The sequence below is a fragment of the Telopea speciosissima genome, chromosome 6 (assembly GCF_018873765.1).
Source record: "Telopea speciosissima isolate NSW1024214 ecotype Mountain lineage chromosome 6, Tspe_v1, whole genome shotgun sequence".
Classification (NCBI taxonomy): domain Eukaryota; kingdom Viridiplantae; phylum Streptophyta; class Magnoliopsida; order Proteales; family Proteaceae; genus Telopea; species Telopea speciosissima.
The window spans coordinates 63,884,967-63,911,845 of NC_057921.1; the positions used below are offsets into that span (position 1 = coordinate 63,884,967).

Here is a 26,879-nt window from a genome sequence, read left to right on the forward strand (position 1 = left end):
CAAACCAATTGACACCCTCAATCTGGATGAACCAGAGAATAGGCCTAAACCATAGATTGACTCTAATTTGGAAACCAGAGATTCAGAGAGAGAGAGAGAGACATCAAGTAGATCAAGTGATCAACTGGGTCTAGTAATATTATTGTTAATAAACGGGAACTGATTCTACCTGCAAGTTTATCAATTGTTTAGGACTTAGAAGTCAAAATGTCAACTCGGAGTAACGAAAACCTTTCGGAAACTGTACAGTAGCAGGTGGCTTTATCAATCAATTCGTGAAAATGGCGTCGTCGTTACAGTCTCTGTGCACGATTCGCTCCACCACCTCATTGCCTTTCTCGTGGAGATCAACCTTATGTTCCCGCCAAAGCATCCCATCACTCTCAACGACCTCAACTCCATCTCCCGAATCTGGTAACCCATTTGGACCCAGAAGCGACACCTCCTCATCCTCTTCAATATCTACCTTCCTCAACAACCCTAACTCGATTCGAACTGTGAAGACCAGAGCCCACCTCAACTTCCCTCTAATTTCCCCCCAAGATCACTGGGGAACATGGACAGCTCTCTTGGCCACGGGCGCTTTCGGGATCTGGTAATTAATTTCCACTTGAAATTCGACACACTCAGATTCTCTCCATCTCTCTTGCGTCCATGTTTGCAGTATCTTGTTCAATTCGTTGTTGTTGTTGTGATTGAACTTGTTGGTATTTGGTATTTGGGATGGAAGGTCGGAGAACACCAAGATCGGAAGTACATTGAGTGGCGCCCTGACAAGCACTCTTGTTGGTCTTGCGGCCAGTAATCTCGGAATCATTTCTTGTGAAGCTCCAGCTTATTCTGTAGTGCTGGAGTATTTGCTTCCCGTGGCTGTTCCCTTACTCTTGTTTAGAGCCGATTTGCGTCGTGTGATACGGTCCACTGGAACGTTGCTCTTGGCCTTCTTGCTTGGATCAGGTCACTCTTGTTTATATCTCCACTAATTCTTCATTTCTGCTCTTTCTCTTCTTCATTAAGCTTTCCTTTTAATTTTAATTGTATTCTGCAAATGTTTTAGAGTTTCATAGTTTATCACTGGAGATGTGCTTAAGATAAAGTTTATTTAGTTGATCTTTTTTAATTTATTTGTTGTCTTGTCACAGTTGCAACGACAATTGGAACAGTAGTGGCATATCTGTTGGTTCCTATGCGATCACTAGGTGGAGATAGTTGGAAGATAGCAGCTGCACTCATGGGTAGACACATAGGTGGAGGTAAGTTTGTTGAATTGGATTTGGTATAGGCTTCTCCTAACAAAAGTAGTAAAATTAGTGGATATCTTTCATGGCAATTGCAGTACTTAACTGCTGCAGAATTTTATGAAGCAGAGACCCCGTGGTATATGGCCTTTATTTAATGTGTATTCAACTAATTATGTATGACTTTGTAATGAACCCAAATCACATTTACCTTGTGTTTGCTGTGAGATGGAGGACACTCTCCATATGTACTTTATCATGGCCTAAATTCCTGATTTTGGTTTGGTGAGGGAGAGGGGAATTTGAGTTTCCTAAATTGGTTAAGCAAAGCAGGTCAGTAGATGTGCATCTAGATTGCTCATTGCTCTCCAGAAATCCCGATTGTCATAGAACTCATTGTGGTTTTGTATGGGCTTATCTTGCTTTTTTTAGACTTTACTAATGTCACTGTGTAACAGGCTGACCAACAAATCCGCTATGTTACCTGGATACTTCACAACATTTGCCGTACCATATCAGGTATTTCATTTCCAATGTAAAAATCATATTGGATACATCAAAATGCTGTGTCATTGTTTGACAACTGCTGTTTGATGGGGCAGCAATCCAAAAGGGATACGGGGTAGGAGGCGTCCTCATAGCACCTGACGGATCTCATATCCCATTGGCATTTATGCTAAACTTCAAATGTACAAATAAAAAATTGCAGAATATGACGACACCGTCTCATTGTTTCTGGGTAACATAGCATGTCTGTTGGTATCTATCAGGGGAAAAAAGTGCATCTATGTTGGTCAGACAACTGATACAATTTTGCTAACACTAACGTAAATTGACCTTACAGATCTAACATGTGAATACTGAATGGAATGCCCTTTCATACTCTCTACGAACCTCTACACACAGCTTAGTTATAACAATTTCATAACTCTCTCTCTCTCTCTCTCTCTGTCTGTCTGTTTCTTTGTGTGGAAAGCTTAGCAAATCTGCCTTTTTGATGCTTTTGAGAATTGGGATAGAAAAAGAAAGGGGGCTATTCTCTTCAGATGAACAGAACTTTGTTTCAAATATACCTGTTGTTACTTAGAGCCTTTGGCCTGGAATGTGGATCACCCATTGACCAATGTTTAACTTGTAGAGGGTAGAGTGGATATGATTAATCTGTTCTTGAATGCTTTAGGGTAAAAAGATATCTGAAAAGTGAAAAAGATTTGAAGAATCTAAAGAACTTGTTAAAACTATTATAGCAAACTTTAGTATGTTGCTCTGCACCTTCAAGGCAAGCATGACATTTTAACCATGCTATCACCTGGGTAACTTGGATATGGCAAGTGAAAGTTGCACAATGAACCTAATCGATTACATATTTACAGTTCTTTTATGAAAGCTTTAGTATACTTACAATTCACTTTGTTGGCTTCCCTTATGTTTCATTTATATTTTTCATCCATGTGGATACCTTTAAGCAAGTTGTGTTTCCTTTTCTCAAGTTCTGTCTCATTAACTTTCATCCTTGATTGCTGTAGCTGTGAATTATGTTGCCATTTCGGATGCTCTTGGTGTTTCTCCATCGGTTCTGGCAGCAGGACTAGCTGCAGACAATGTTATTTGTGCTGTATATTTTACTTCACTTTTTGCATTGGCATCTAAAATACCTCCTGAGGCTGCAACATCAACTGATGGTACATAATGTTTTACCTTGTTTGTACTGTTATCAACTGGAAATTGATCCCCCACCCCCCCCCCCCCAAAAAAAAAAGAAGTGGTGCTTCTCTGGAGCTGTCAGCTGTGTTCTTTTCAGTTGTTAGAAAACAAAGAATATTCGTAGATGTCTAGAACTAGTATGCATTAAATTGAAGGTGAGATTTGTAATGGTATTATTATAAGAGGTACCTTGCAATGAAACATGAAAATATTTTGGCAGGTGGGGTGATGGGTATGGAGTCAAAGCCTGGAAACAAGCTCCCTCTGCTAGAGACAGCCACTGGTCTTGCTGTATCCTTTGCTATCTGCAAGGCAGCTGCTTATCTCACGAAATTGTTTCGAATTCAAGGAGGCCAACTTCCATTCGTAACGGCAATTGTAGTAGTTTTGGCAACCATATTTCCCGCACAACTTGGTCACCTTGCACCAGCTGGTGAAGCTGTTGCAGTAATACTGATGCAAGTAAGTCAACTTCTAACCAAATAACACAAATAAAAAACCAACTACTTTGCTCTGCAGTTGGTCAACAAGTCAACACACAACAGCTAATTCATGTTTGTAGCTTCCTGAGATGCCTTTTTTCTATGCTGCCTTTGAGAAGGTTAAATTCAAATGTCCTTACAAAAACATGAGCAGAATTCTTACCAAAAACTTATGGGAAAAAGAACACTACTTGGTCTCGGGGCTCCTAAGCACAGACATAGGAACGTGCAAAATTACCCATCCGTATTGATGCCCCTGTGCACATTCTCATTGGCTCCTATGCTGGTGCAGGGGCTACACAACCAAGCAGCTATCTATTGCCCAACATGTAACTCCGCAAAACGCTTGAAGTTATGGGTAGCCCAAGCTATTTTATTTTATTTCTATTATTATTATTATTATTATTATTATTATTATTATTTCAATTAAATGGGTCTAGCCCACTAAAAAGAGAAAGGGTGTGTAACTTTTCCAGAATATCTTTTGAGCATGGAACACTAGAATCCTCTTCCCTTAAGTTTTCATGTGCTTTGAAATTGAATGTTCCTGTAGAGCTTTCATCCTTGGCTCTATGGGAAGGTTTAATCCATGTGAATTGCTGGTGATTTTCATCATCATATTCTAAGCCTTGTCCAATTATGTTGGTTTGGTTGCACAAATCACATTATTTTACAAGTTTATATATATTTATTTAGTGAAAAAAGCATGTCTGTTCGTCCCTACATCTTCAGATCTTTTTGTCCCTACCTACTCATGAAGTGAATTTGTTTACATATATATAGTTATTCAAATTTCATATATTGGATTTTGGGATTTCTTCTGAGAATAGATCTTCTTTGCGGTGGTGGGAGCAAATGGGAGCATATGGAATGTCATCAGCAAAGCCCCCAGTATTTTCATGTTTTCTCTGGTTCAAATAGCAGTCCATCTTGCTGTGATCCTTGGATTGGGAAAGTTACTACGTTTTGACCGCAAGCTGTTACTGATAGCATCAAATGCCAATGTTGGAGGCCCTACAACAGCATGTGGGATGGCTACGGCCAAAGGATGGAGTTCTTTGGTTGTTCCTGGGATTCTTGCAGGCATATTCGGAATCGCCATTGCTACTTTTCTTGGCATTGGATTCGGAGTGATGGTTCTTAAGTATATGTAATGGCCATGCTTTTATTTGGTTTTAATGGTTAAAAGATGGCATGATTCACTACTAGGTTGACATTCAAAGAGTTAATAACACAGAAGTTTAACTTGTATCCATCCAATTCTGTGTTGAGCGAAACAATGCCTGCCTCTCAAGTTGAGGCACACAAAAAGGGTCACAAGCAAACCCTAGCACGCCACCTTAAGTTTATGGATCCTTGAATCTCAGTGAATGGGGGTCATGCTGGTGGTTGGGGTTTCTTATTGGTGTACAACATGCCACTAAAGAAGCATTGCACTGCCATGGCCGACTATATGGTGAGAGTACCTCGGTTAATGCACTAGATAGATGTGGTCCTATTGATGCTAGCTAGTTAACTCCTCTTGTTTTTTTGTGGAAGATATTTAACTCGTTATGCACATCCAATACAGAAACATCAGCGAGAAACAAAATCCCAACGGAATAATTGGTTTCATGACACTGTAAAACCTTAAACCTAAACCATGAATCCTAAAACCTAATTCATGAAAAAACATGAAATCCTAAATACTCAAGTAATGGCTTGTGTTCTACCAAAAACTAAAAAGTAATGGCATGTCGGTGACATTTCCCGAAAGAGAGAGGAAGAGATAAACACGCCAGTAATCTTGTAGGTGGCCCGCTCATCTCTTCATCTGTTGGTCTTGGATCTCCTAATCCTTCTTTAAACAATCGGCTCGTTAAGCTTTCTTGAGCCCCAGAAGGATCTGTATTCCCAAACCCAACACGTTCCCTGAAATTATGAATGAAACCTATAGAAACATTGCTTTAGTATAAAAACAGAAACGTCTTAAAAATAAAGTCACGGGCGAAATCAGAATTCCTGCTTTCGCTTTCCACGCTTACTGTGAATACGATCCTTCAATCCTAGTCCCAAACAGTAACTTGAAAAAAAAAATAAGGGAAGCAGTTTTCTGTACAGGAGTGTGGCCAACGCCAACACTCCCATGTGTCTATCTCTCTCTTCCTTAAAACAAGGGGGCAGAGATGTCTTTTCATATGGGGGAGGAGAGAGATAAGACTCATGGAAGTGCTGGCGTAGGCCACACCCGGACAGAGATCTTTTTCCCAAAAAAATAATAATAACCTCTGCGACTTTTCATTTGAAAAAAACAGAAGAGCTAAAACACAAAAGTTTGCACTGGCCGACATCTGTATTTAGATCTAACAATAATACCAGTACCGGTCTTCACATGTTTCACTGGTGGAATGGCACATTCGAAATACATGCTTCTGAAAAGAAAACAACAGTATCAACACCCTTAAAGCAGAAGCATACATTTATATATACAACATCCAATGTGACTATTATCCTATGCAACTGACTAATTAGGCTCTCCAACAAAAAAAGGACACAATGCATAAACATAAATTTGGACCAAAACAACTCCTGCGAAAGCAGGCTCATCTACCTTGTTAAAAAAGTTACCAATTCAGACACTCTGCAGAAACAGGAACATAGGTCCAACACCAATGATAATGGTGACCAAGAAATTTTCCATGGTATTGGGCCAAAACCATCTTCCGGCTGAGTAGGTCCTTTGCGTCTTTGTATGAAGCTATTTACACAATTGGCATCTGCTATAAAATCTTTTGGGCTCCAAAATCATTACTGATGGTCCCACCCTATTTGGCAGAGGCGATGATCCATCTTGAAAATTCACATCAGCAACAGCCAACCCATTGTCCAAAATAATGATTGGTTTACAATCTGTGTGTCCCATATCTCCAGTTATTTCTCCTCGGATCTTGGCACAGATGAGAGTTCTTCTTCTAACACTTTCAGCAAATCATGATATTCGGAAAATGCAGGTTGCGACTGGAAGATATAACAGAGATGATTAATTAGGAAAAAATACAAAAACAAACACAACTGAGTATTGGCTTGATGCCTAGAGGCCAGGATCATATCAAAGTTATTCTTCTTTTCATAGAAGTTCTAAAAAGGAGACAAACCTGTAGCGTTGTCAAGTATGCTTTCCATAATTGCATATCATGCCGGAAAAGATCAAAAAGAACCTGCACAGAATTAAAAAGGAAATTGAACATCGAAGAAAACCACCTTATATTAAGGAACCTCAAAATTAGCAGGTGGATAGAAATGAGAATTCTATTTTTTTAAATGAAAAGAAGGGTTGTGGGGGTGGAGGAAGAAAAGTGAAGGGAAAGAATGCATGTTTAATATGATTTATTTTCACCCAGCATAGTATTTACATGGCTTCCATGCATTTCTCAGTACTTGCACGTGAACTATTATATTCCTGATACACAACCTAAATTTGTCTTATATCTGCACACTGAATGTAGTTGAAGCAATATCAGTCACTTTAGCCTCTATGTGATGTTGAGAATACACATCTGCTCTTATAGCAAAGAAAGGAGAATACACAATTATACAGATCTACATCAGAAAAGGCAAGGTGGGAGGATCATTCTATTTATTTTTTCCCCCTTACAAAGAAACGAACAAAGATTAGACCAAAGTGGAAAGGAAGGGAGCAGGGCACTTGAGGTTGAGCAAGAGAGACACGGTCTAAATCCTCCCCCTCCCACCCTGAACAAATTCCCCAACTCCCACCAACTACTTTTGTTCTTCGAGACTGACTTTAATAATATCTACAAAAACCTCTCCCCAAATTTTTAGAACATGTGCATCCATGTTACAGGTAATTGCTTCATTTCATGATGTCTCTGTGCCAATGCTTAGACTTACATGTTGCTACAATTTAAAATACTATTTTTTGTTTTGAATTTACAAATCAACAATTCAACTCAGTGCCTGTTTCCACATCAAGATCATATAACAGAGAACCTTGCTTTTGGGGCCATAGGAACCACAGAGGGAGATGGAGCTTAAAAGGATCACATCTAACAGATTGGGTATGTCAAAATCAGCATCATGATATTAAGAATTATAAACTTCATCTCCCCCACCCCCCCCCCCCTTATTTTTTGGAACTTTGTGGAGCTTTAGAAATTTTGCCCTGCCATTTCAGCAAAGAAAAAACTATATTGTGAATTTGATATGTCCAAGCAGATCCTTTCCCTAGTTTAATTTCTTATATAGACCCCTATAATGGTGGCTTTTGATCCTCTGGATGTGAGAGATTTTTAAAGTTATAGAGGCCCTCAACAGTTCTACACAATCTTGTAAACCTGGGTACAAGATATTTCCTCGTAGTAATGAGGATGAATCATAGTTGTCAAGGCGTCACCCTGCGTTCGGGCCCCCTCCAATGCGTTGGGACGCCTAGACACCGTAATGTAGTCCTAGAATAGGAATTAATCCCACTAGGAACCAAGTAGAACCAAGCTTAGGGTAAGCCTGCTGTTTAGGGCTGATTAGGGGCTGTTTTAGGGCAAAATTAGGGTTTAGGATGGGAATTTGGGAATGGGGTTTATAGGGTTTTAATCTGCAGGTTTAGAGGGTCATTATGGTATAAAAATATCTGGATTTGAATAAGTTTTAATTTCCTGCAGAAATTAGGGTTAGGTTTCGGGTTTTGTAAATAAGGTAAACAACTAAAATTATGATTCAAAGTAGGATTTAGGGGCAGGGGTTAAGGTCGACTGTTAGAGGGTGGCTAGGGGGAAGATTCGGTTGCAATATGTAAGGTTTCTGATGGCTGAATGTGTCCCAGCAGAAAATTAGGGTTTTTAGGGTCAATGGAGAAGAGGGATCTTAGGGTTTGGATGGACAGAATGGGCAGCAGCTAGGGTCGAGTGGAGACGGTGATGAGGGGAAGTTATGGTCCAAATCTGATCAGATTCCAATGGAGGAGCAGATCTGAATCAGAGTTTAGAGTCTTCTAGGGTTTATGAAAATAGGACAGAAGAGAAAAGGAATTGATTGGGGAAGGGAAGAAAGGATAAACAGAAAATAATAAATTCAAACTCACTCTCGAATCCTCTAACAGCAGTTTGAATGGTTGAAGGATGAAGCCACCTTCGAAAAAAGAAGATCCTCCCAGCCGTCACGGCGTAAGGAGTCAACCGGATTCCACTAGTCCCTTTCCACCTTGATAGAACCACAAGGATGCACACTCAACAGAACAAGGTAGCAACTATGGCAGCAAACAAAAAGCTTTTCATTAATCAAATTCGTGTTCAAGGCTTTGCCCTCTTACAACCTTATATAAAAGACTCAAAAATAGACTTTTATTCTAAAAAGGAAAGGTCTAACCCAATCCCTAACCTATTAGATAACTTAAACTGATTAGGAAACTAAAATAGACTCAAAATAGAGTCCTAATGACTTAAAAACTTAAACTACTTAAAATAAAGAAGATTCCCTACTAGCTAATAGGATATAAGAACCTCTTAGCCAATAGGATCACTTCACTTAAATTAGACCAATTGAACCAATTGGATGCAACCAATTCTAAACCGGTTCAATTTAAAATAGGAAAATAAACTAAGTATTGGGTTAATCCCGTATGCAACCTATATGCCCCTAGTTTAGGCTCATTAAAGTGGCCTAATACATAAAAAACCCTTGGGAACAAAGGCCCAACATGTATATAACCCAACCCTAGGCCTATTTCTAAAGAAATAAGCCCTATTTGGTGATCATTCTGCATCACACCGTGACAACTATGAGATGAATATTCTCAAAAGGTATCTATTTTGCTCCACTAATGGGTCCTATAAGTTACTGCTCAACCTTCCTTCTAAACAATAAAATTTCTCATTTATTTCTCTTGCAAGACCAAACTGATGACAGAATTGGGTGAAGCAATGCCTGCAGTTGCTGGTGGAAGTTAGCTTGACAAGGAAAATATTACAAGTTCTGTGTTAAAGAGGCACTTCTACTACCTCTGAACGTCTTAAAAGGGTAGCCAGGATGACTATCCACTCTTTGAACTTGACAGAGCACATATGTGCCAAAAGGAATTCTGCATCTAATCGGCTCTGCAAATTGCACATTTGAAGCTGCAAAACATAAGCAAAATAAAAAATCAGTTAAGAATATTTTCAAGCGCCTCTCACCCCACAATGAGAAGAAACAGGACACCATGTACCTTGCTTGACAAAATAGAGAGTACACAGAAATATGGATAACTTCATCTGATATATAATGCAAATTTATAACTTCTTTTAACAAGTGAAACCATGACTGATGCGACATACAAGTGTTACTCAAAACAGAGTTCAAGTTGGGATTGAACTCCCAACAAAAATAGTCTGATACCATATGAGAGTTTCCAAGTTGTTTGGATGGTTTGAGCAAATTAACCTACTCCCAAGAGATGGAGGAGAGATCCGGAGAAATCCCATATAACCCAATATGTCTGACAAGTCGCACTATACGTCAACCCAAAATGCATCTTCCTCTCCAGGACTATGCAAAGGGGCTTTTGGTACACCACAAGGGGTTTTGAAGAGAAAATTCCTTATCCATACTTTTTTAGTTAAATTTATGTTTTGTCCATTGAAGCTTCTTAAATAAAAAAACCTAGAGGGAGAAAAAAAAGGCAAACACAAAAATGATGGTCTCTAGGTGCCCTATTCGCCTGTTCTATATTCAAGTCCATCTCTGATCTCCACCATTCCATGACTTTTTACATGTTTCTATGTACCTCGATAAACTTCCACCAATGAAATTCTGCATATGAAGATTGCGATTGAATTTTGAAACCTTGTAGACCTAATATTAAGATGTTCTGATCACACAAGCTGTGATGCGTCTAACATGTGTGTGACACAGGTGTATGCAAAAAAGTTAAAAAGTAACTCTGCAAAAAACAATCAAATCCAAGGGGGGGGGGGGGGGAGATCTTCCATTGTCACCTCTTGATCTACAATTTTTTACCATGACAAAGGGGACTGAAGCACAAACATGTTGCACAAAGATCATAAGCATCCCGCTCAAACTGCTTCTAAGGTGTTTGCTCAGTTTGAGATGAGTAGTTCTTTTGTCCCTCTTGGTGGGAATTTGATGACCTGAGGTTCTCTAAGGTTTCTATGCAATTAGCTAGAACAATGGACCAGTTCATCATGATAACTGAAGTTCAAAGGATGGAAATTTTGAGGGAAATTTGGTAAAATATTTCAGGTCACCATGAGTTGAAGTTGGCAATTTGGGGAAATATATTGGTTTCTTCAGGTGCTGATTCACCCCACCCCAAGCGAATTTTTAAACACAATCAATTTGATAGGCTAATGCATTTCCTAGTTCAAGCCTGGTGTAAAAAATACAAGAAGCAACTGGTTCAAGATAAGATAGGGTGAAACACAATAAACAACAGGAAAACTATACCACAACTATCTAGAGTTGGTTACAACTCCTTTTCCATCATTCAACTCTACTGGAGGCTGTATGTGTTGACTACTTGACTCAATGAAATGTGGATAAATCCAACAAGAATAATTGAGTATAACCAAATACCATATGAAACACTCAGGTTATGGCACATATAGAGAAATAAGATTAGTATCATTCCATTTCTATTGTTAAGTAGCATAAACTTGATACCTTTTGCCCAATTAGCTCAAGACCTGAAGCAAAACTCTCTAAGCGAGCAGATCCATAACGCTCCCGCTGAAGATATTCCTGCAATAAACCAGAAACAATCAACTCCAATCCTAAATGATTAACAGTTGCCCTGAAAAGAAAAAGGTGGGATATACTCTCACCACTAGATCAAACTGCGTGCCTTTTACAAATGCAACAAGCTTGGAAAGTTCTTTTCCTGACATGAGGTAGCTTGCATGGTTTTCTAAGATGTTTTTAACAGAGGTAACATGTGCACTCTGCTCTTTGAACGAGGGGCTGCTCAAATTTAAAAGAAAAGGTAATACCATTAAAAACAATACCTTATAAGAACTTATTATTTAACATCAAAGTCAAAAGGGTCTGACAAAAACAATGCAAAGTTAAGTTACAAATAACTTTGTAACATAATTAACAAAGAATGTACAGTAAATAGCTACTTCACAACCACCAATTTTGATCCCATGTCATGCTTTCCTACTGTGCATTGTGATCACCACTTGATGCCTGAGGACAATTACAAGTCTATCTGATGTGATCCCGGGGTTCGCAAACCTTGTTTGGGTTCTCTATGGGCCCACACGAGGAGTAGAAAGCTCAAATCAAAGGATTTGTAGCAAAACATAAATAAAATTTAGGTTTGTGAATGAGTAGTTGCAATCTGGTAAATAAATGGAATCTTGAACGTTATCGGATAAAAGGAACAAAAGGATATAAGGGGATTACAATTTAATGAGTACAGACAACGATTTATTTACCAGAATAAGGGATAAGAGAGGATAAAAAAGAAGGGGAAAGGTAACTTAGGAAAACAGAATTAAGGGTTTAAAGCAAATAACCCACGCATGAGGTAGTCCTCAACCTCACAACAACCGGTAGCCAGCGGAAACCCAACTTGATTCAAGGTGAGAAATCTCACCTCAAAGGAATCCAATCAACCTGAAATTCAGGGGTTAGGATCCTCACTGTTCAGCCTCCCAATTTCAACAGGTGGCAATTTGATAGAACAAGCAACAAGTGAATAAAATCAACCTGATTCAAGATCTGGAGGCAGGTACAGGCTCTACTCTGGCTGCAGTTTGATTCCTCACAAGTCACAACAGAGAGGAATTTAAAGAGCGAGCCCTACGGTTTGAGCCACCTTAAGGTGGTAAGCCAGCGCCTGAAATCTCAGGACAACTAACCTGGTGTGAGATGATGGTTCAGTAGGTCCTTCTCAGCTAAGTAGTACTGCCAAGCAGAGGTAAACCAGAAAATATATCTACGAAGTTTCAGCAATAAAAGAAAAAAATACTGGTAAGAGAAATAGAAACAGTACAAGAAACGAAGAACAGAATAAAGGAGTACGGAAGGATCACACGTATGAAGGAGTAGAATTATAGTGGAGAATGGGAAGAAGAGAAATGAGAGGTTAGAAGACTTACCGGAGGGAAAGGAGGAAGAGAGAAGAGATAACCAACAGCCCGCATGCTTTCAACCATGCAACACCCACACCCATGAGGTTCAAACTCAAACTCAATATTGTATTCAACTCAGTGTAGTCGATGAGTACATCCCAACATATAAAGAGAAACAAAAAAAAGACTCCAATTGACTGTAAAATTAAAACTAACTTGCACTCGAACTCTATCTCCTATATTCTAATATCCTACATAATCTAATCCCAAAAAAAAAAAATTAAATAAATACTGCAATGAAAATTACAAGATTAACCCCAAAACAAATAAATAAGTCACTACCAGCCCTTAGTAGACCAAAATCCCAAGTTGGCTCATGCTGTTTGGGTTTGGGTTTCCAAAGCCAGGTGGTATTGGTCCAACCACTTTAGAGCCACTGCATCACTATCCATGGACCAGGTATATGAAAGACAAAATCCCAAACACACTTGCATGGCTACGACTGAAGCTTTTTCCCTCTCTTCTTAAAAGTGTCAACAGGGGTGAAGAGGGAGAACATAAACACAAGGGAGGACACAAATACCACAACCATCAAGCACAAAATCCTTTCAGTGGAACAAAGCATCTTACCTTCTTGAGTCCAAGGATTGCTTCTTGTAACTGGGGCGGAAAAGGAAATAACCCAAAAATCTGGGAGACAGTTTGTCAGAATCAGAAGTTGCATGTTCATATTCCCTTCCAGATCTCAACAAAAACCTCACCTAAAGACCAAACAAAAATTGTGGTCCTTAGTGGATTCTTGAAGTGCGTCATTTAGTTAAATGAAAAGGCACATATAAACTAAGTCATACCAGCTCCCCAGCAAGTTCATATAAAGATTCATCAAGTGTTGCCTTCACAGAGTTGAGCATGTAAATGATTAGAACATGCAATTATTCAAGAAATGAATTAACAAATCAAATAAAACGTATAGCAAATATAATGGCATAAAACATTCTATAACATGCCTACCTGCAATAAACGCAAAGCACAGTATTGACTCACAGCAGGTCCTTCAAGTTTGGCGATCACCTGTTGAATTCATCATGATATGAGGATGACAAATATCCACAACTCCCTTCCAAAAAGAGATCATTGAACTCTTATACATGGCCTAGAGAATTCCCAATACTCAATTGCATAGACATCAACATATGATGTTCTTTGAAAAATGAAATTTAGACACCATGGAAATAACACAGGAAGATGTTGTGGCCTACATAGATCGGAAATGTATTACAATTGGAAGCAAGGTTCTTGAGTGAGAGCCAATATATCTAATCAAGCTAGAAGATTCCTGAAACAACTAAATACCCTATCAGGTATCATGATCAATTAATTTGATAGCATGTAAAATGTTTCCTCAGTTGCACATCAACCTGCCCTTTAAACTTACTTTAAAGATCAGATGTAGATATGTCTCTCATTTGGTATAAAATAGATGAACTCGAGAACAGTTCAAACTTCAAACTAGATTTATGTTAAGAAGTTATAACACAAACCTAAGTCTGTGGCTCACTGTAAGTGTGAGGTTGTGAGCAACATGAAGATCCATGATCATTGGCTTTGATAGTACAATGATCCAACACATCTTAAGATCAAAATCAATGATCGGCTTTCTTACATCCAAGATTTGTGGAGAAAGAATATATCAATTGTCTTGATCTCTTCAAATTGTGTTTATTCAATTGGAATAATCTCTTGATGCTCCTTGGGTTTTTCTGCCATTGGATCTTCTTCCATTTCTGATTCATTTTTTAAGCTTCCATCATGCTCAATACATTATCGCAAAGACATTTAGTATTATCAGCAAACTCTCGAAAACTCAATCAGAGATTCAATAATCTATTTTCAAATCTCTTCGTACTTCTCTCCATGTGAAGCTGAAGAGCAAGAATTTGAGATTCAAGAAAATCATAATCGATCAACATCAAAAATAAATGATTTTGGCTCTGATACTAAACTGACGCAGATCAAGTAGATAGATCTGATGGTGGTGGGAAAGAGAAATAGACTGAGGAAGAGAAGAACAGAATTTCAGAATCAAGGGAGAGTGAGAAAGGAGAGAGAAGGGAGAGTGAGAAAGGAGAGAGAGAGGGGAGAGATGGAAAAAAAAATGTGGGGAAGAGAGGAGAGGTAGCAACCTCTTTCAATCCAAACAAACTAAATCATTCGATTAATCAAAACCGTGGAGGGCTCTTAGCCATTGCAAGGTATTTATTAAAAAAAAAAAAAACTGAAAAAGATTAAGTTAAGACACTAAACGTCTTCATGAATTAAACGCCTATTAACAACCCTTACTTGATAAGAAAACCTCATAACTAATCCTCCTTAATCTCCTCCAGCCAATGGCTGTAACTGGAGTTCCTAATCCAATATAGATACTAAGTAAAATAAAGAAAGCAAACTCCTAAAACTAGACCCATGGTTTCTGGTATTTAGAAAAACCAGAACTGAATGATCTCTTGGGCCAAGGTCATGGGTTAAACCAAAATCTGACACAAACAACCCAATCCAAATTGAAGCAAGCCTGTCATGCATGAGAGAGAGAGAGAGAGAGAGAGTGAAAGGGCATATAGGATGGGTACAAAAGAATCTTACTAGTATATAGCAAGCTCCAGTGCGGTACCATCTCCGCTGGAAGCATTCCTCAAACAACCTTCAAAGTGGAAACATAAGATATTAGAACATAAAAGCACCTTTGAATTCTTCATCCCATAAATAAAGCTCATGCTCCCTGTTAATATGTGTAGATATACATTATTGTGGCCCCTACTTAACAGCTCGAGCTTTTGGGATAAGTGACTGTAACATGGTATCAGAGCCAAGAGGTTGGGTGTTCGATCCCTGTAAAATGTTAGGCTCTCATGAGCTACTAATGACCAGCACTGGTTGATTGCCAACCTTAAAAGGCTCTCATCTGTTACTTTCTATGTTTGATGAGATAATGCTAATTGATATTATGATTTGTTAAATGATTGTCTACATGCTATTGGATTTAAGTGTTCATAAGAGTATGAGAGATTAGAATTTAGTTGCAAACAATCAGTTTTAGTTCATTCTTAATACCAGATTAAACTCGTATTTTTGCTCCAGGATTTTTACAGAACAACCATATTAAACACATACCGTATCATTGCCATACGTACTTTATTGCTCCGGATTTTTGAAAAGTATTAAACCCGTATACTCCGTTTAATTGTCATACGTATCCGTTCCCGTATTATCTCCATTCCTGAACTAATTATGTCCATCCCCCCCCAACCCCCCTACTCTCTCAGGGGGCAACCAAAAGTTAAAGTGTACAATCAAGCTCAACATCTACAAATGCTCTCTGAGAAGAGAACTCTCCTTGCAACAACTCTGATCATTCCATTTGATACTATGTTTTGCAAGTGAATAGACCAAGCAACTTGTATGGGGTACCAACTTTATTAAGCATTGTGTACTAGGCTAAGGCTTTGTTGATTATATGCCCTTTAGACCTCACTATTCATATCCTTGTGTTGTTTTTCTCTTCCCTTAATATAATCCAACCTTATTTAAATTATAGGGGGAGGTTTCCGTGCACGGTCGTATGAAGGTGGCACAAGACAATTGGTAAAATAGAGAGAGGGGGTTTGGTCATTTTGACCCCTCCTTATTCCCATCCAAAGGCATCGTGTGCATCCGTGCACCATGCACGGCCGTGTATGAACCTTTTGATATAAAATGCATTTAGATCAAATCTACATGGATTGTTTACTAAAAAAAAATATGGATTTCGGGTATCAATAGACTAATATCCCAATCAAAGATTCTAGTACTGCAAATTCTAAAGATAATTTGTAGTATGACTTAATCAACAGTTGACATTCATTGCAATAACTTCAATATTTTAAGCTTTAAAAAATCTTCAATATTTTTCTCTTTTTTTTTTAAAAATTTTTAATACTGGGTCATATGCTGTGCTCCAATAAGTATGATCTTTTCTTTTTACACATTCAGGACTCCAGGAAAAACCTCTGAAAAATGTAACTTTTGACACAAGAAAATCTTTGGTGCTTGAACTTCAGTTTTTTGCTAACCAGTTGTTGAAATGTTCAATAAAATATACATACATATAAGACTAGGTCAAACCCAATCCCTGAACAGTTTAACCTGACTCCTCCTTTAGGCTTTGGTGTGACCCTGATAGGTCATGCAAGTTGAGTATGTAAAATATCCTGGGACCCACTCTACCCTGCCTTGCCACTCGTTACCTAGGAAATCAGCAAGTCCCTTATGTTTGGTGTCACACTCACAGGTCAGGTTAGTGTTGAAATTTTCATAATAGGGTTTGTTTTTGGATAAACCCCCCCCTTTTTTTTTTGGAAGGGGCATTGGTGAAAACCTAATGGGGTTGCGCATGGTGAAAGCTAAAAGAATTAAGGATTCAGATTAATAAAAGAACAAATAATATGTTGCTTTGCATGGAAAGAAAAGACAAATGGTTCAAGAAAGTTCCTTATTATGCCACTATAAGATGAACAATAAAAAGCAAATAAGAAGTGAAACATACTCCGTTGATCTTCCAGCAGTAGCAAACAAATCTGCCCAATGTCGCCCATCAGTTTTTCTAGCCACACTTACAACAACATCAAGATATTCAGGAAAATTTCTGATCAAATCACAGGTCTTCTCCAAAAGAGAGACACTTGTAGCATTTTTAGGAACTGAGTTCTGGTTCTTGTTTGCATTTTTCCTGTAAGGAAGTAGTTATCATATAAGTTATTCATCAAGGGGGAAAGTAGGTATCATATATGTTACAGATAGTGCTCAACAAACAGGGGGAAAAGCATGAAAGGCACAAAAACAAGCACAATTTCTTGCCATATAGACATGTAATGGACAAAATATCCACGCTCCTCCCACACCTCGTTGGAAGAAAGAACTGTCACAACAACACAAACCCACACACATGTACTTTATAGTGTGAGAAATTCCAGTTCAAGAAAGGAAAAAAGAAAGGGTATCTTAAAGTTTCCTATTTTGATTTATTTGGTAGTGTGGTTTATTCTAGTCTTCAATTTCATGTTTGGAATCTTTTTTAAAGTTGTTTGGTGCAGGTTTGTTGATCCCAGGTTGACACTGAGAGGGGGGGTGAATCAGTGTTCTTAAAAAATAATCCCTAAATTCCAACCCTATGTTGACGTCGATGGAAAAGACTTCAAGCAAACCGCATTGACCGGGGTAATCCCGTAATTACCAATCCCACAACACACATGCACGTCCACCTCGCAACCACTGTGTGGTTAGGTCTACCAGACAGTGCACCCCACTCTGTAGATCAAACACACTCCAATATATGCAATGAAAGTGAAGTAGACAAGACACTAAATTTACGTGGTTCGGCCAAACTGCCTACTTCCACGGAGCAATACCCTACCCAGGATTTCGTATATTGCTCAATACGCTACTCAAATTATGACTGCAACAGCAGCCCAAGAACTACAATCCCTGCTTCGGTTTGTGCAACAACACAAATGAGGGCAACTACCCCAATCTTTGTACAAGCCCCCACTTGAAAAAGTTACAATAATTAATTGCAAATAACATAACCAAATCCCCCAATACAATGGCCGACATTGGCTTACAATCAAACTAGGTTTTCTTTCAACTAAACATGCAACCTAGAAACTCACAATGGGGATTTACAATCGAGGATTACCTCTTGTAGAGTAATCCAACAATCATGAAGCCTCTGACGCATAGAAATCGTGTCTATGTACGCTCCACTGCTCAAACCATCTTCAATATGGAGTCATCGACATAAAACAGTAATATCGTTGACTTTCTGTGTTCAAACGATGCTGCAACTCCTTCCAATGGCTTCCTCTCGAAAAAATACCCAATTTCAAAAAAAACTTCATCCCATTTGGACATCGGATGGCCAAGATACGGCCTTCCAAAGTTGAATGCTCCAAAAATTGGTAACCAGTGGCAAATCTGTAAATAACGAGATTCTTCGTGACAAACCGTGCACAAAAGGAAAAACGCGTCAGAGATTTTCACTCTCTTCCTTCATAAGAAATGGGGGGTGATGTCATGCCAACATCACACTTCACTACACATTAGTTATTTCCTTTATTTCCTCCTTTTTTTCCTTTTTCTTTCTTTTTCTTTTAATGAACCAAATCTGATGCAAGATACCGATCCGACGCTCGAGGAGATTCTAGAGTCTTAACAAATCAATGGAGAACGTCTGTCTATAGTATAACACTTAAAAATAAGACAAAAATTTTGGCTAAGTATATAAACTTTTGCCTATTCCAGATTTGCTCCGTTTTTGCGCATTGACATGAAAATATCTGTAACTTTCTCGTCCAACACTCAAATGATGCAAGACCAGTTGCGTTGGAACCGCGACTCGACGAAATTCATTTCTCATGAAGACCACTTCACCCAGAATTTCCATTAAGCCTTCCAAAAATGACCTTAAAGTCACTGCCATTGCATGAACCTGTGAAATCACAACTTTAACAGTATGAAACCTTCACCTGCTGCTTCGCCCCTTTGCCAAACACTATATAAGGACTTAATATGCTGTTAAATGGTGTTCTTCAAGTGCGGGTACCCTTATAACCCTGCCAAATAACCAAAATACCCTTATAGCTATGTAAGTGACTGTTTGACCATTTCAGCTCTTCCAAACCACCAATAGCTACTGCCACAACACCACTATGACCAAATACGTTGCCAACAATGACAACAACATTCCACACACTCCAATGGACTAACAAGGTTCTTTTAGGTTTCTTAGTCATATGGGGTCTCTTGACTCAATTAAGAGAGTGATGTCTCCCAGCACTTTATTTAGGGTTAAACTTGATCTTGATATCATTAGGAAGGTTTAGAGCTGCTGATCTGACAAAACCAATATCTTGTGAAGCTAATGATTTCTGGAAAGTTATAGCCAAATACTTGAAAACCATCTGTCTGTGATAGATTATATCTATTTTCATCAAATTAGGCATCAAAAGAGGCTGGACAAACAGCATTCTTTTCTTTTCTTTTTTTTTTTTCTTTTTTTTTTTTGGGGGGGGGGGGGTGTGCAGTAGATATGGAAGTACATATTCTAGATTACATACAGAACTACAGAGCTACAAAGGGGAGTACAATACTACAGGGTTACTGAGGGAACAGAACTACAATGAACCTGGGGATCGGAGGGGGAAAATGATGCAGTTAAATCACCTAAATAGGCTTATTTTAATGGAAATAAGCCTTGGGTTGGGTTAGGGTTTTCAATGTAATAGACCACTTTAATGGGCCTAAACTATGGGTATTAAGGCTGCATACAGGATTGCTTTTATTAGGACCTAGTTTCTTATACTTAGAGCCAGTTTGGTAACACTTCTGTTTCTTTTTTTTGGCGTTTTTCTGTGCTACTGGCACAGAAAAACGGAATCTACCGTTTGGATCCACCGGTCTGTTTTTATGTGCCAGTGAAACAAACCGGGTAAAAAAAACAACTAAAACACCTATTTACGAAACAAGGTTTACCTTGTTTCTACAGTTTTGAAACGCTTCAAATGAAACAAAAGAAGGAAAAATTGCAAATGTGTGCCCGATAACTTGAAGACCCCTAAGCTCCAGCAACCACTCTTGCTTGCGACATCGTCTTCTCCAACAAGCAACGAAACCTAACTCTGGTCTTCTCCAACGAAACCCTTGCTTTTGCTGCATGCCACTCTTCTCGACCGAAACCAAATTGAAAGCATCTAGTGGAGTAGTGGGTAGAACGAATCTCCATTTTACTTAGGTAAACCTTTGCTTATCAGCTTCTTCTACTTCGTCTGTGATCTTCTTCTCCTTCTTCCTCTGCTCAGCTTCTTCTTCTTCGTCTGTGATCTTCTTCTTCGTCTGTGATCTTCTCCTTCTTCCTTTGCTCAGCTTCTTCTTCTTCTTCAATTATTTTGTTGTTGAGTTTAAAGATTGTACTCTGATTTTTGCAGAAAACCCAAAAAATCCAAGACTTTGAGAGGCTCTTCCCCAACGATCGAAGCTCGAGTTCACAATTTCTGACCTCTCACACACCGATCCAAGCTCCACAGGTAAAAGCCCTCTCTGTGATCCATTTGGAATAAATTATTTTTTCGTTTTCGTACCATCTCCTTGATTTGTAAAACTTCGTTGCTGGTTTATGCTGGTATATCTGTGGTTGTCAATGAAATTAGGTTTCTTTCTTGGTTTATACATGGGATCTATGTAAATAGTGCCTTTGTGGTGTGGTTTATTCCAGAGAACAGATCCAGTGGATTGTATTCACTTGTGTGTGATATCTGAGATGCAAATAGTGACAAAATCTGAAGATATGAGTAAAATTAATACTTCTAAACAGCTTAAAATGGAATAAAATTAAGGAGAAATGCTAGGCTAATGGGTTTCTATGACTGTGTGAGATGAGTTATGGTGGTTGTTGTCGGATGAGGTGATATTCGTTCTAATTCTGTCTCATTAGTCATTGCATCCATTTGGTGCATGGCAACCGGCTTCAACATGTTGGTCTTCCCCGCTGAATGAGATGGTTCCTTACCTAGATGCTGCCAATTTTTATGCATCAATGATGCTTCCACCTCAGGGGATGCATCCAAATCCTGAATGGAATGGCTATCAGGTAAATTTTATTCATGATTACCTTTTCATCATAAACTGTACCCTGATATCCTGGGGGGGAATTTGTTTGATGAGATGCTTCTTCCTTGTTTTTAATGGGTAACAATTTATTGGTAGGAGAAACAAAAAATGTTCACAAGAAGCAGCCAAAGAGGCAAAGCCATAGCTAGTTTTCAAAATTATACATACAGTACGCATTGATCGAACAATCTTTAATAGGGTTGGTCATGTATCGACTTGAATCTAAGCATAGGCTCAAATATTCTAAGATTTAAGCTTCTCTATCTAGATTTTAACTTTCTCAACTTTGCCAATTAGACCAGTATTATTACTGTCACTTTTCTTCTTCCACCTAATCCATTGAGGCTAACATGTCTTATATCTATGGCTATTTGGCTCTGTTTGAGTAACTATACCGAAATTGTGTGGCAATGTTTCAGTGTCAAAGGGTGAGAGAGAGAGAGTACCCATACTATATGCGTACTGGTTCCTGCAAAATCTGGATACTTGTTACTGCTGTTAAAAGAGATGAGGTCGACCATAGTATGAAAAATAGGGGGTGAGCTCCAATTTATCACAAATGATACTTTGTTCTGTTCCAACAAATGCCAAGGAAGAGTATGATGAAAAATCAAAGAAAATGTTGCAAGTTTAGACAAACTAGTTACATCTTCTAGGCAACCGTAATGCCTTGTAATTTCTGGTACTTGAACAGCAAATAAGTACAGTTCACTAATAAACTTGAGATTCTTAGATTACAGTACATTCATCCCAATTTCAATACAAAGTGCATTTCTATCTAATGTTGTTACTGGCTGCTGGCCATGTGGCTACGAGTGTGCTTGGTTGAGGTTCATGTGGCCTCAGCCATAGCTATCAAAGTGAAGAGAAAAAGTAAAGAAGAAAATGAAAGAAGAAGGGTAGAATGGGAAGAAGAAGTTGAAGGAGACAAAATAGAAGAAGATTTGCAGGCAGAGATGGAGAGTGGGAGCTGCTGCCCTGTTGCAGCAGGGCTGGAGGTCAGCTTCCCTCTTTCCTCTCCATGTGTGTTGTGATTCGGTGGTGGTTGGGGTGCTTTGTGGCCCCAGCCATTACCAAGTAAAAGAGAAGACTAAAGAAAAAGAAAAGAAAAAAAACGAAAAAGAAGAGGTAAATGATGATGGTGTTTGTATTTGTGTATATTTCCTGTCCAGGTGTTTGTGGATATGTGTGCTTATGTTGTTCTTGAAATTGACACCACATTGTAGTGACCTATCTGTAAATGATTTCTTTTTCATTAGCACCCCATTGATGTTATGTTTGTAGTTCAATGAGGTTTGGATTTCATTTGAATCTGTTTCATTAGATTTGGTTTAGGTTTGGGTTACTTGTAAACTTCAAACTCTACTTGTTGGGTCTTTAGCTCAAATTGGTAGAGCATTTGGAACATGCGCATGTCTCAAATATGTTCTAAGGGAATGGTGGTTCGAATCCACCAAGATCCTTTTTGCATAGTCATACATAATCATGGTGGGTGTTTTCATCTTACTTTTAAGTAAGTTTAGTGGTATTTTTGTAATAATTCATTAATTTGGTAAAAGGTGTTTCAGAACAGGTTTTACCAAACGGAGTTGTGTTGTTTTTTTGTTCTAAAAACGTTTCTGGAATAAGTTTACCAAACACCATTTTAGAGCCCAGAAACATGTTTCTAGCACAAAAACAGAAAAAAATGATAAAGGTAAAAAACACATGTTCTGAAACAGAAGCGTTACCAAACGGGCTCTTAGTTTATTTTTAAGTTGTTTTGGGTTAGTTCAACTGAACCAGTTCTATATGGTTCAATTTAAGTTGCGCAAGTAATTGTTATTAAATGTTTTAGTTGGGTTGGATTAGGATTCTATAAGTCCAGTCTTGTTTTGAGTTGGTTTCCTTTATTATTTCACTTTCCTAGTCAATTTAGGCAACCTTATTAGTTAAGGATTGGGTTACGCCTTTCCCTTTGAGTGTTTGAATCTTCTATATAAGTTTGAAAGGGAGGCCAGCATTGTACACAAATTTGATAAACAAAGTTATTGTTGTTACTGCTATCATCTCCATTGAAGAACCCCTTGTGTGCGATCAAGGTAGGTTGGCGTTTGATCCAATCGAACCACCTTGCGGTGTGAAGCCTGGGTGTTATTTTCTGTTGTTCTTATTATTCTATTATTTTCTTCACCCATTAACAAGTAAGTATTCTTCTATTTTCCTGCAACTAGAACCCTACTTTCTAGAAGATCATACGTAGCACATTTTTTGAAATCAAACCAGCCGTTGGATTTGGCTGAAATTTGGTTTGACTTTTAAGAACTCGATTTAAATTTCACTCAATTCTGACCAGCCAATTAGCAGCTGGAGTGAAATCTCTATTTTGCCCTTTGCCTTATTAAACCCTGTTTTACATCTGAATCTGATACTGATTTCATGAACCTATTTACTTGTTGATTATAGGTTAATTTTATATCTGAAAATCAGCAACCTAAACCTATTTACTTATTGATTATAGGTTAATTTTATATCTGAAAATCAGCAACCTATCTTCACTTTCAAACCCTAATTCCATTGGTTATTTTACTGCTTTACCCCTAGCCCTTTTGCTAAAAAGAATACTCTATCTATCTATCTATCCTAGCCCTCTTGCTTAGTTATTTTACTGTTTTACCCCTAGCCCTTTTGCTAATACTCTATCTATCTCTCTATCCTAGCCCTTTTGCTAAAAAGAATACTCTATCTATCTATCTATCAGGATAGATACCTGTGCTTTACACCGTGATGCCGCAAGCCACTGAAATTTACCTTTCCAGTATAAAGACTATGTGAATCCTCAGTAGACCTCTTTTTCTTCTTACTACAACTTTAATCCACCAAAGGGGGTAGCATCAGATCACTCCAATTTCTTGTAGTTTAAGAGCTTTTCTTCATAAATCTTCCCGCATTCACTTTCTCAGCAGTCATGGACATAGTTGTCAGGTCGTCACGGCGATCCAAGTCGGTGGAGGAGTGTCATGTCAATATATCGACATGTCGCCCGCCATGGCATTGCCATGGCGATCATATCAACCATGTTTTATTTTTTATTTTCTCTATTTTTAATGTCATTTAGTATGCTATATCCTATAACATCAAAAATTAACATGAAAGTGTACTACTAATCTACTATGGTTTAATTCATGAAAGTGTAATATCCATTAGTGTATATGAAATCATGGAATATCAAATTCATGAAAGTGTAAATCATGGATATCATATCGACCATGTTTTATTTTTATTTTCTCTATTTTTAATGTTATTTAGTATGCTATACCCTATAACATCAAAAATTAACATGAAAGTGTACTACTAATCTACTACGGTTTAATTCATGAAAGTGTAATATCCATTAGTGTATATGAAATCATGGATTATCAAATAATTGATAGCAATAGTCTTCCTGATAATAAAGTTGAAAAATCATGAGAGTTGAGATATGATTCATATGAAAGTGACTACAAAAGTAACAAAACAAAAAAACAATTACAAGAACATAATTTATATTAAGTGAATAAAGCTAATAAACAACCCATCTAAATAAAAAAAAAATTTGCTGATGTGAATATGTGATTGTGTATTAGTCAATTGTGCATTAGTCAATAGTGTATTAGTGTTTTCTGTTTGATGTTTTTTTAATTTTTTTTTCTGTTAAGGAAAAAGCATTAAAATAAAAAATGGTTAAAAAAAATTATTGTTAAAAAATTAAGTTTTATAATTTGAAACAACCATGTCGCCCAATATGGCCATATGTCGAGGTATGGCCTCCATGGCGGCACCATGGCGACGACATGGAGGCCATATCGATCGATATTCTTACATCATCCATATCGGTGGTCGATATTCCCACTTCTCCAACGCTATGACGCCATGACAACTATGGTCATGGATAGTAAGATAGGTATTGACTATTGAGAGGTGTATGACCAAAGGGTTTTTGACTGAAACTGTAACACACTGCAATAAACAGACCTGGTCCATCTTGCACTGAAATCAATCTTTCTGGTCAACTGAGGGTAGCTCACCAAATTTGGGCCCTTCAGGCGTAGGTCCAGTCGCAATAGTCAGCTAGTAGCTTCTAAAATATTGATCCCAATTCCCATGCATCTGTGACTATTGAGCCTAGTTTTCCCCACTGGCCATTGGGACTACAACTCTAAGTTCCTTCAATACAAAAACATCAGTGATATTCTAGCTCGTCTCATTTATTGCATTTGCTCTTCTAATATTGGTTCTGGCTGGCATAAAGCCAGATGTATTTGCAGGATGCCATTCAATAAAAGAAACTATTAAGAACTTCAAATTATAACTTGGAAGCCTGATGGGTTTCTAGAAGCCTAAAAGATTAGGTTTCAGAAACTTGGATTAACCAGGATCACAGTGATATGACAAATAACTAGAATTCAAGAACAATTAACAGCAGTAGATCAACAACTCAAATGAATCTGAAATTCTGATATGAAGTTGATAAAATACCAAGGAACAACTTTGCAAAAGATGGGCTCGATCCAATGGTTGGATCTCAAGAACTAGCACTGTTACAGAATCAGTAACTTTTGTTTTTATGAATAAATAATTCATTACCAAAGGAGAAAAACAGGGGGGGCCCAAGATTAGGGGGAAAACAAAAACACAAAACAAAGAAAGCCCAACCCTCAACTAGGGGGCGGGGGGCTGGAGGGGAGTACAATGAAATGGGGAGACCCCATGATTCTGCAATTAGCTTATTTCGAGGGGAATCAATGCAACACGAAGGGGCTGAAGATAGCTTGCATCCAATGTCAAAAGCAATAGAGGCCAAAATCTGCTGCAAGGTCCTAGAATTGGGGGTCCATCTTCTGAGGTTACACTCCATAAAGAAATGTATATGGTCGCACCAAATGCAAGCTTACCCACACTGTCACAGAATAGTAACTTCAGATCCTAAAAACTAGGAACTCAGATATCTTAGCAAATAATGAACTGATAGAGATAAGATTCTAGGAGGGCAAGGATTCATGTGGCCGACCCCATTTAGTTGGCATAACGCTGAGTTGTTGTTTGTTTTATAGAGATAAGATTCTGATCAACAATAGTTTTTAGATTAGTAAACAAGATATCAAAATATAAAGCAGATGTGATGGTTAGATTGGGAGTTGTAAATTCATCTTACTTGAATATTGTTGGAAAAGGAACAATGAAGAAGATATGACTAAGCATCCCACCTAGCCTCAACTGGAATCCCACCGGCCACCATTGGCTTCCCACCAACACAACATTGCATCTCACAGCAAGTCCGAATCACACAGAATAAAGAAAAGGCTAAAGCCAAAATCTCATTAATCAAATCTGTGCACAAGGCTGGACCCCCTAACAAACTTAAATGGAAGACTTAAAAACATACTCAAACACTAAAAAACGAAAGGCCTAAACCAATCCTTAACTAATAAGGTAACATAAACTGATTAGGAAACTAAAATAATAAAGGAAATTGACTCAAAACAGGATTGGACTTACAGAATCCTAATCCAGCCTAACTAAAACACTTAATAACAATTAAAATAAAGAAATAAAGACACTTAACTACTTTCTTAGGTCTAGCTTTTACCCCTATTATAGGCCCATTAAAGTGGCGATTACAATGGAAACACAATGGATCAAAAGCGCAACACATACATAACCCAACCCAA

At 38.1% G+C, this 26,879-nt stretch overlaps 2 protein-coding genes and 2 long non-coding RNA genes across 4 annotated transcripts in view; 3 read left to right on the top strand and 1 right to left on the bottom strand.

The window, feature by feature from the left end:
* The first annotated feature begins 237 nt into the window (after positions 1-237).
* Positions 238-4,674, top strand: LOC122666241 (uncharacterized membrane protein YjcL-like). The gene is made up of 6 exons (XM_043862402.1): positions 238-595; positions 731-957; positions 1,143-1,253; positions 2,765-2,920; positions 3,163-3,404; positions 4,255-4,674. The coding sequence occupies exons 1-6, from the start codon at positions 282-284 to the stop codon at positions 4,576-4,578; spliced, it is 1,374 nt and encodes a 457-aa protein (XP_043718337.1). The 5' UTR covers positions 238-281; the 3' UTR covers positions 4,579-4,674.
* A 1,180-nt stretch (positions 4,675-5,854) lies between these two features.
* LOC122666239 (guanine nucleotide exchange factor subunit RIC1-like) overlaps positions 5,855-26,879 on the bottom strand; it is a 35,295-nt gene continuing 14,270 nt past the window's right edge. The window contains exons 14-23 of the mRNA XM_043862397.1: positions 17,072-17,254; positions 15,133-15,190; positions 13,504-13,563; positions 13,344-13,385; positions 13,123-13,253; positions 11,239-11,374; positions 11,078-11,155; positions 9,418-9,534; positions 6,559-6,621; positions 5,855-6,421 (exon numbers count right to left, since the gene is read on the bottom strand). Of these exons, the coding sequence (XP_043718332.1) occupies positions 6,335-6,421; positions 6,559-6,621; positions 9,418-9,534; positions 11,078-11,155; positions 11,239-11,374; positions 13,123-13,253; positions 13,344-13,385; positions 13,504-13,563; positions 15,133-15,190; positions 17,072-17,254 (955 nt within the window). The 3' untranslated portion in view covers positions 5,855-6,334. The remainder of the gene's footprint in view (positions 6,422-6,558; positions 6,622-9,417; positions 9,535-11,077; positions 11,156-11,238; positions 11,375-13,122; positions 13,254-13,343; positions 13,386-13,503; positions 13,564-15,132; positions 15,191-17,071; positions 17,255-26,879) is intronic.
* LOC122666244 lies at positions 8,746-26,813 on the top strand. The gene is made up of 2 exons (XR_006333517.1): positions 8,746-8,778; positions 26,615-26,813. It is a non-coding gene; the product is annotated as an uncharacterized LOC122666244 (long non-coding RNA).
* On the top strand, positions 10,487-23,395 carry LOC122666243. Its single transcript, XR_006333516.1, has 3 exons — positions 10,487-10,497; positions 15,092-15,094; positions 23,250-23,395. It is a non-coding gene; the product is annotated as an uncharacterized LOC122666243 (long non-coding RNA).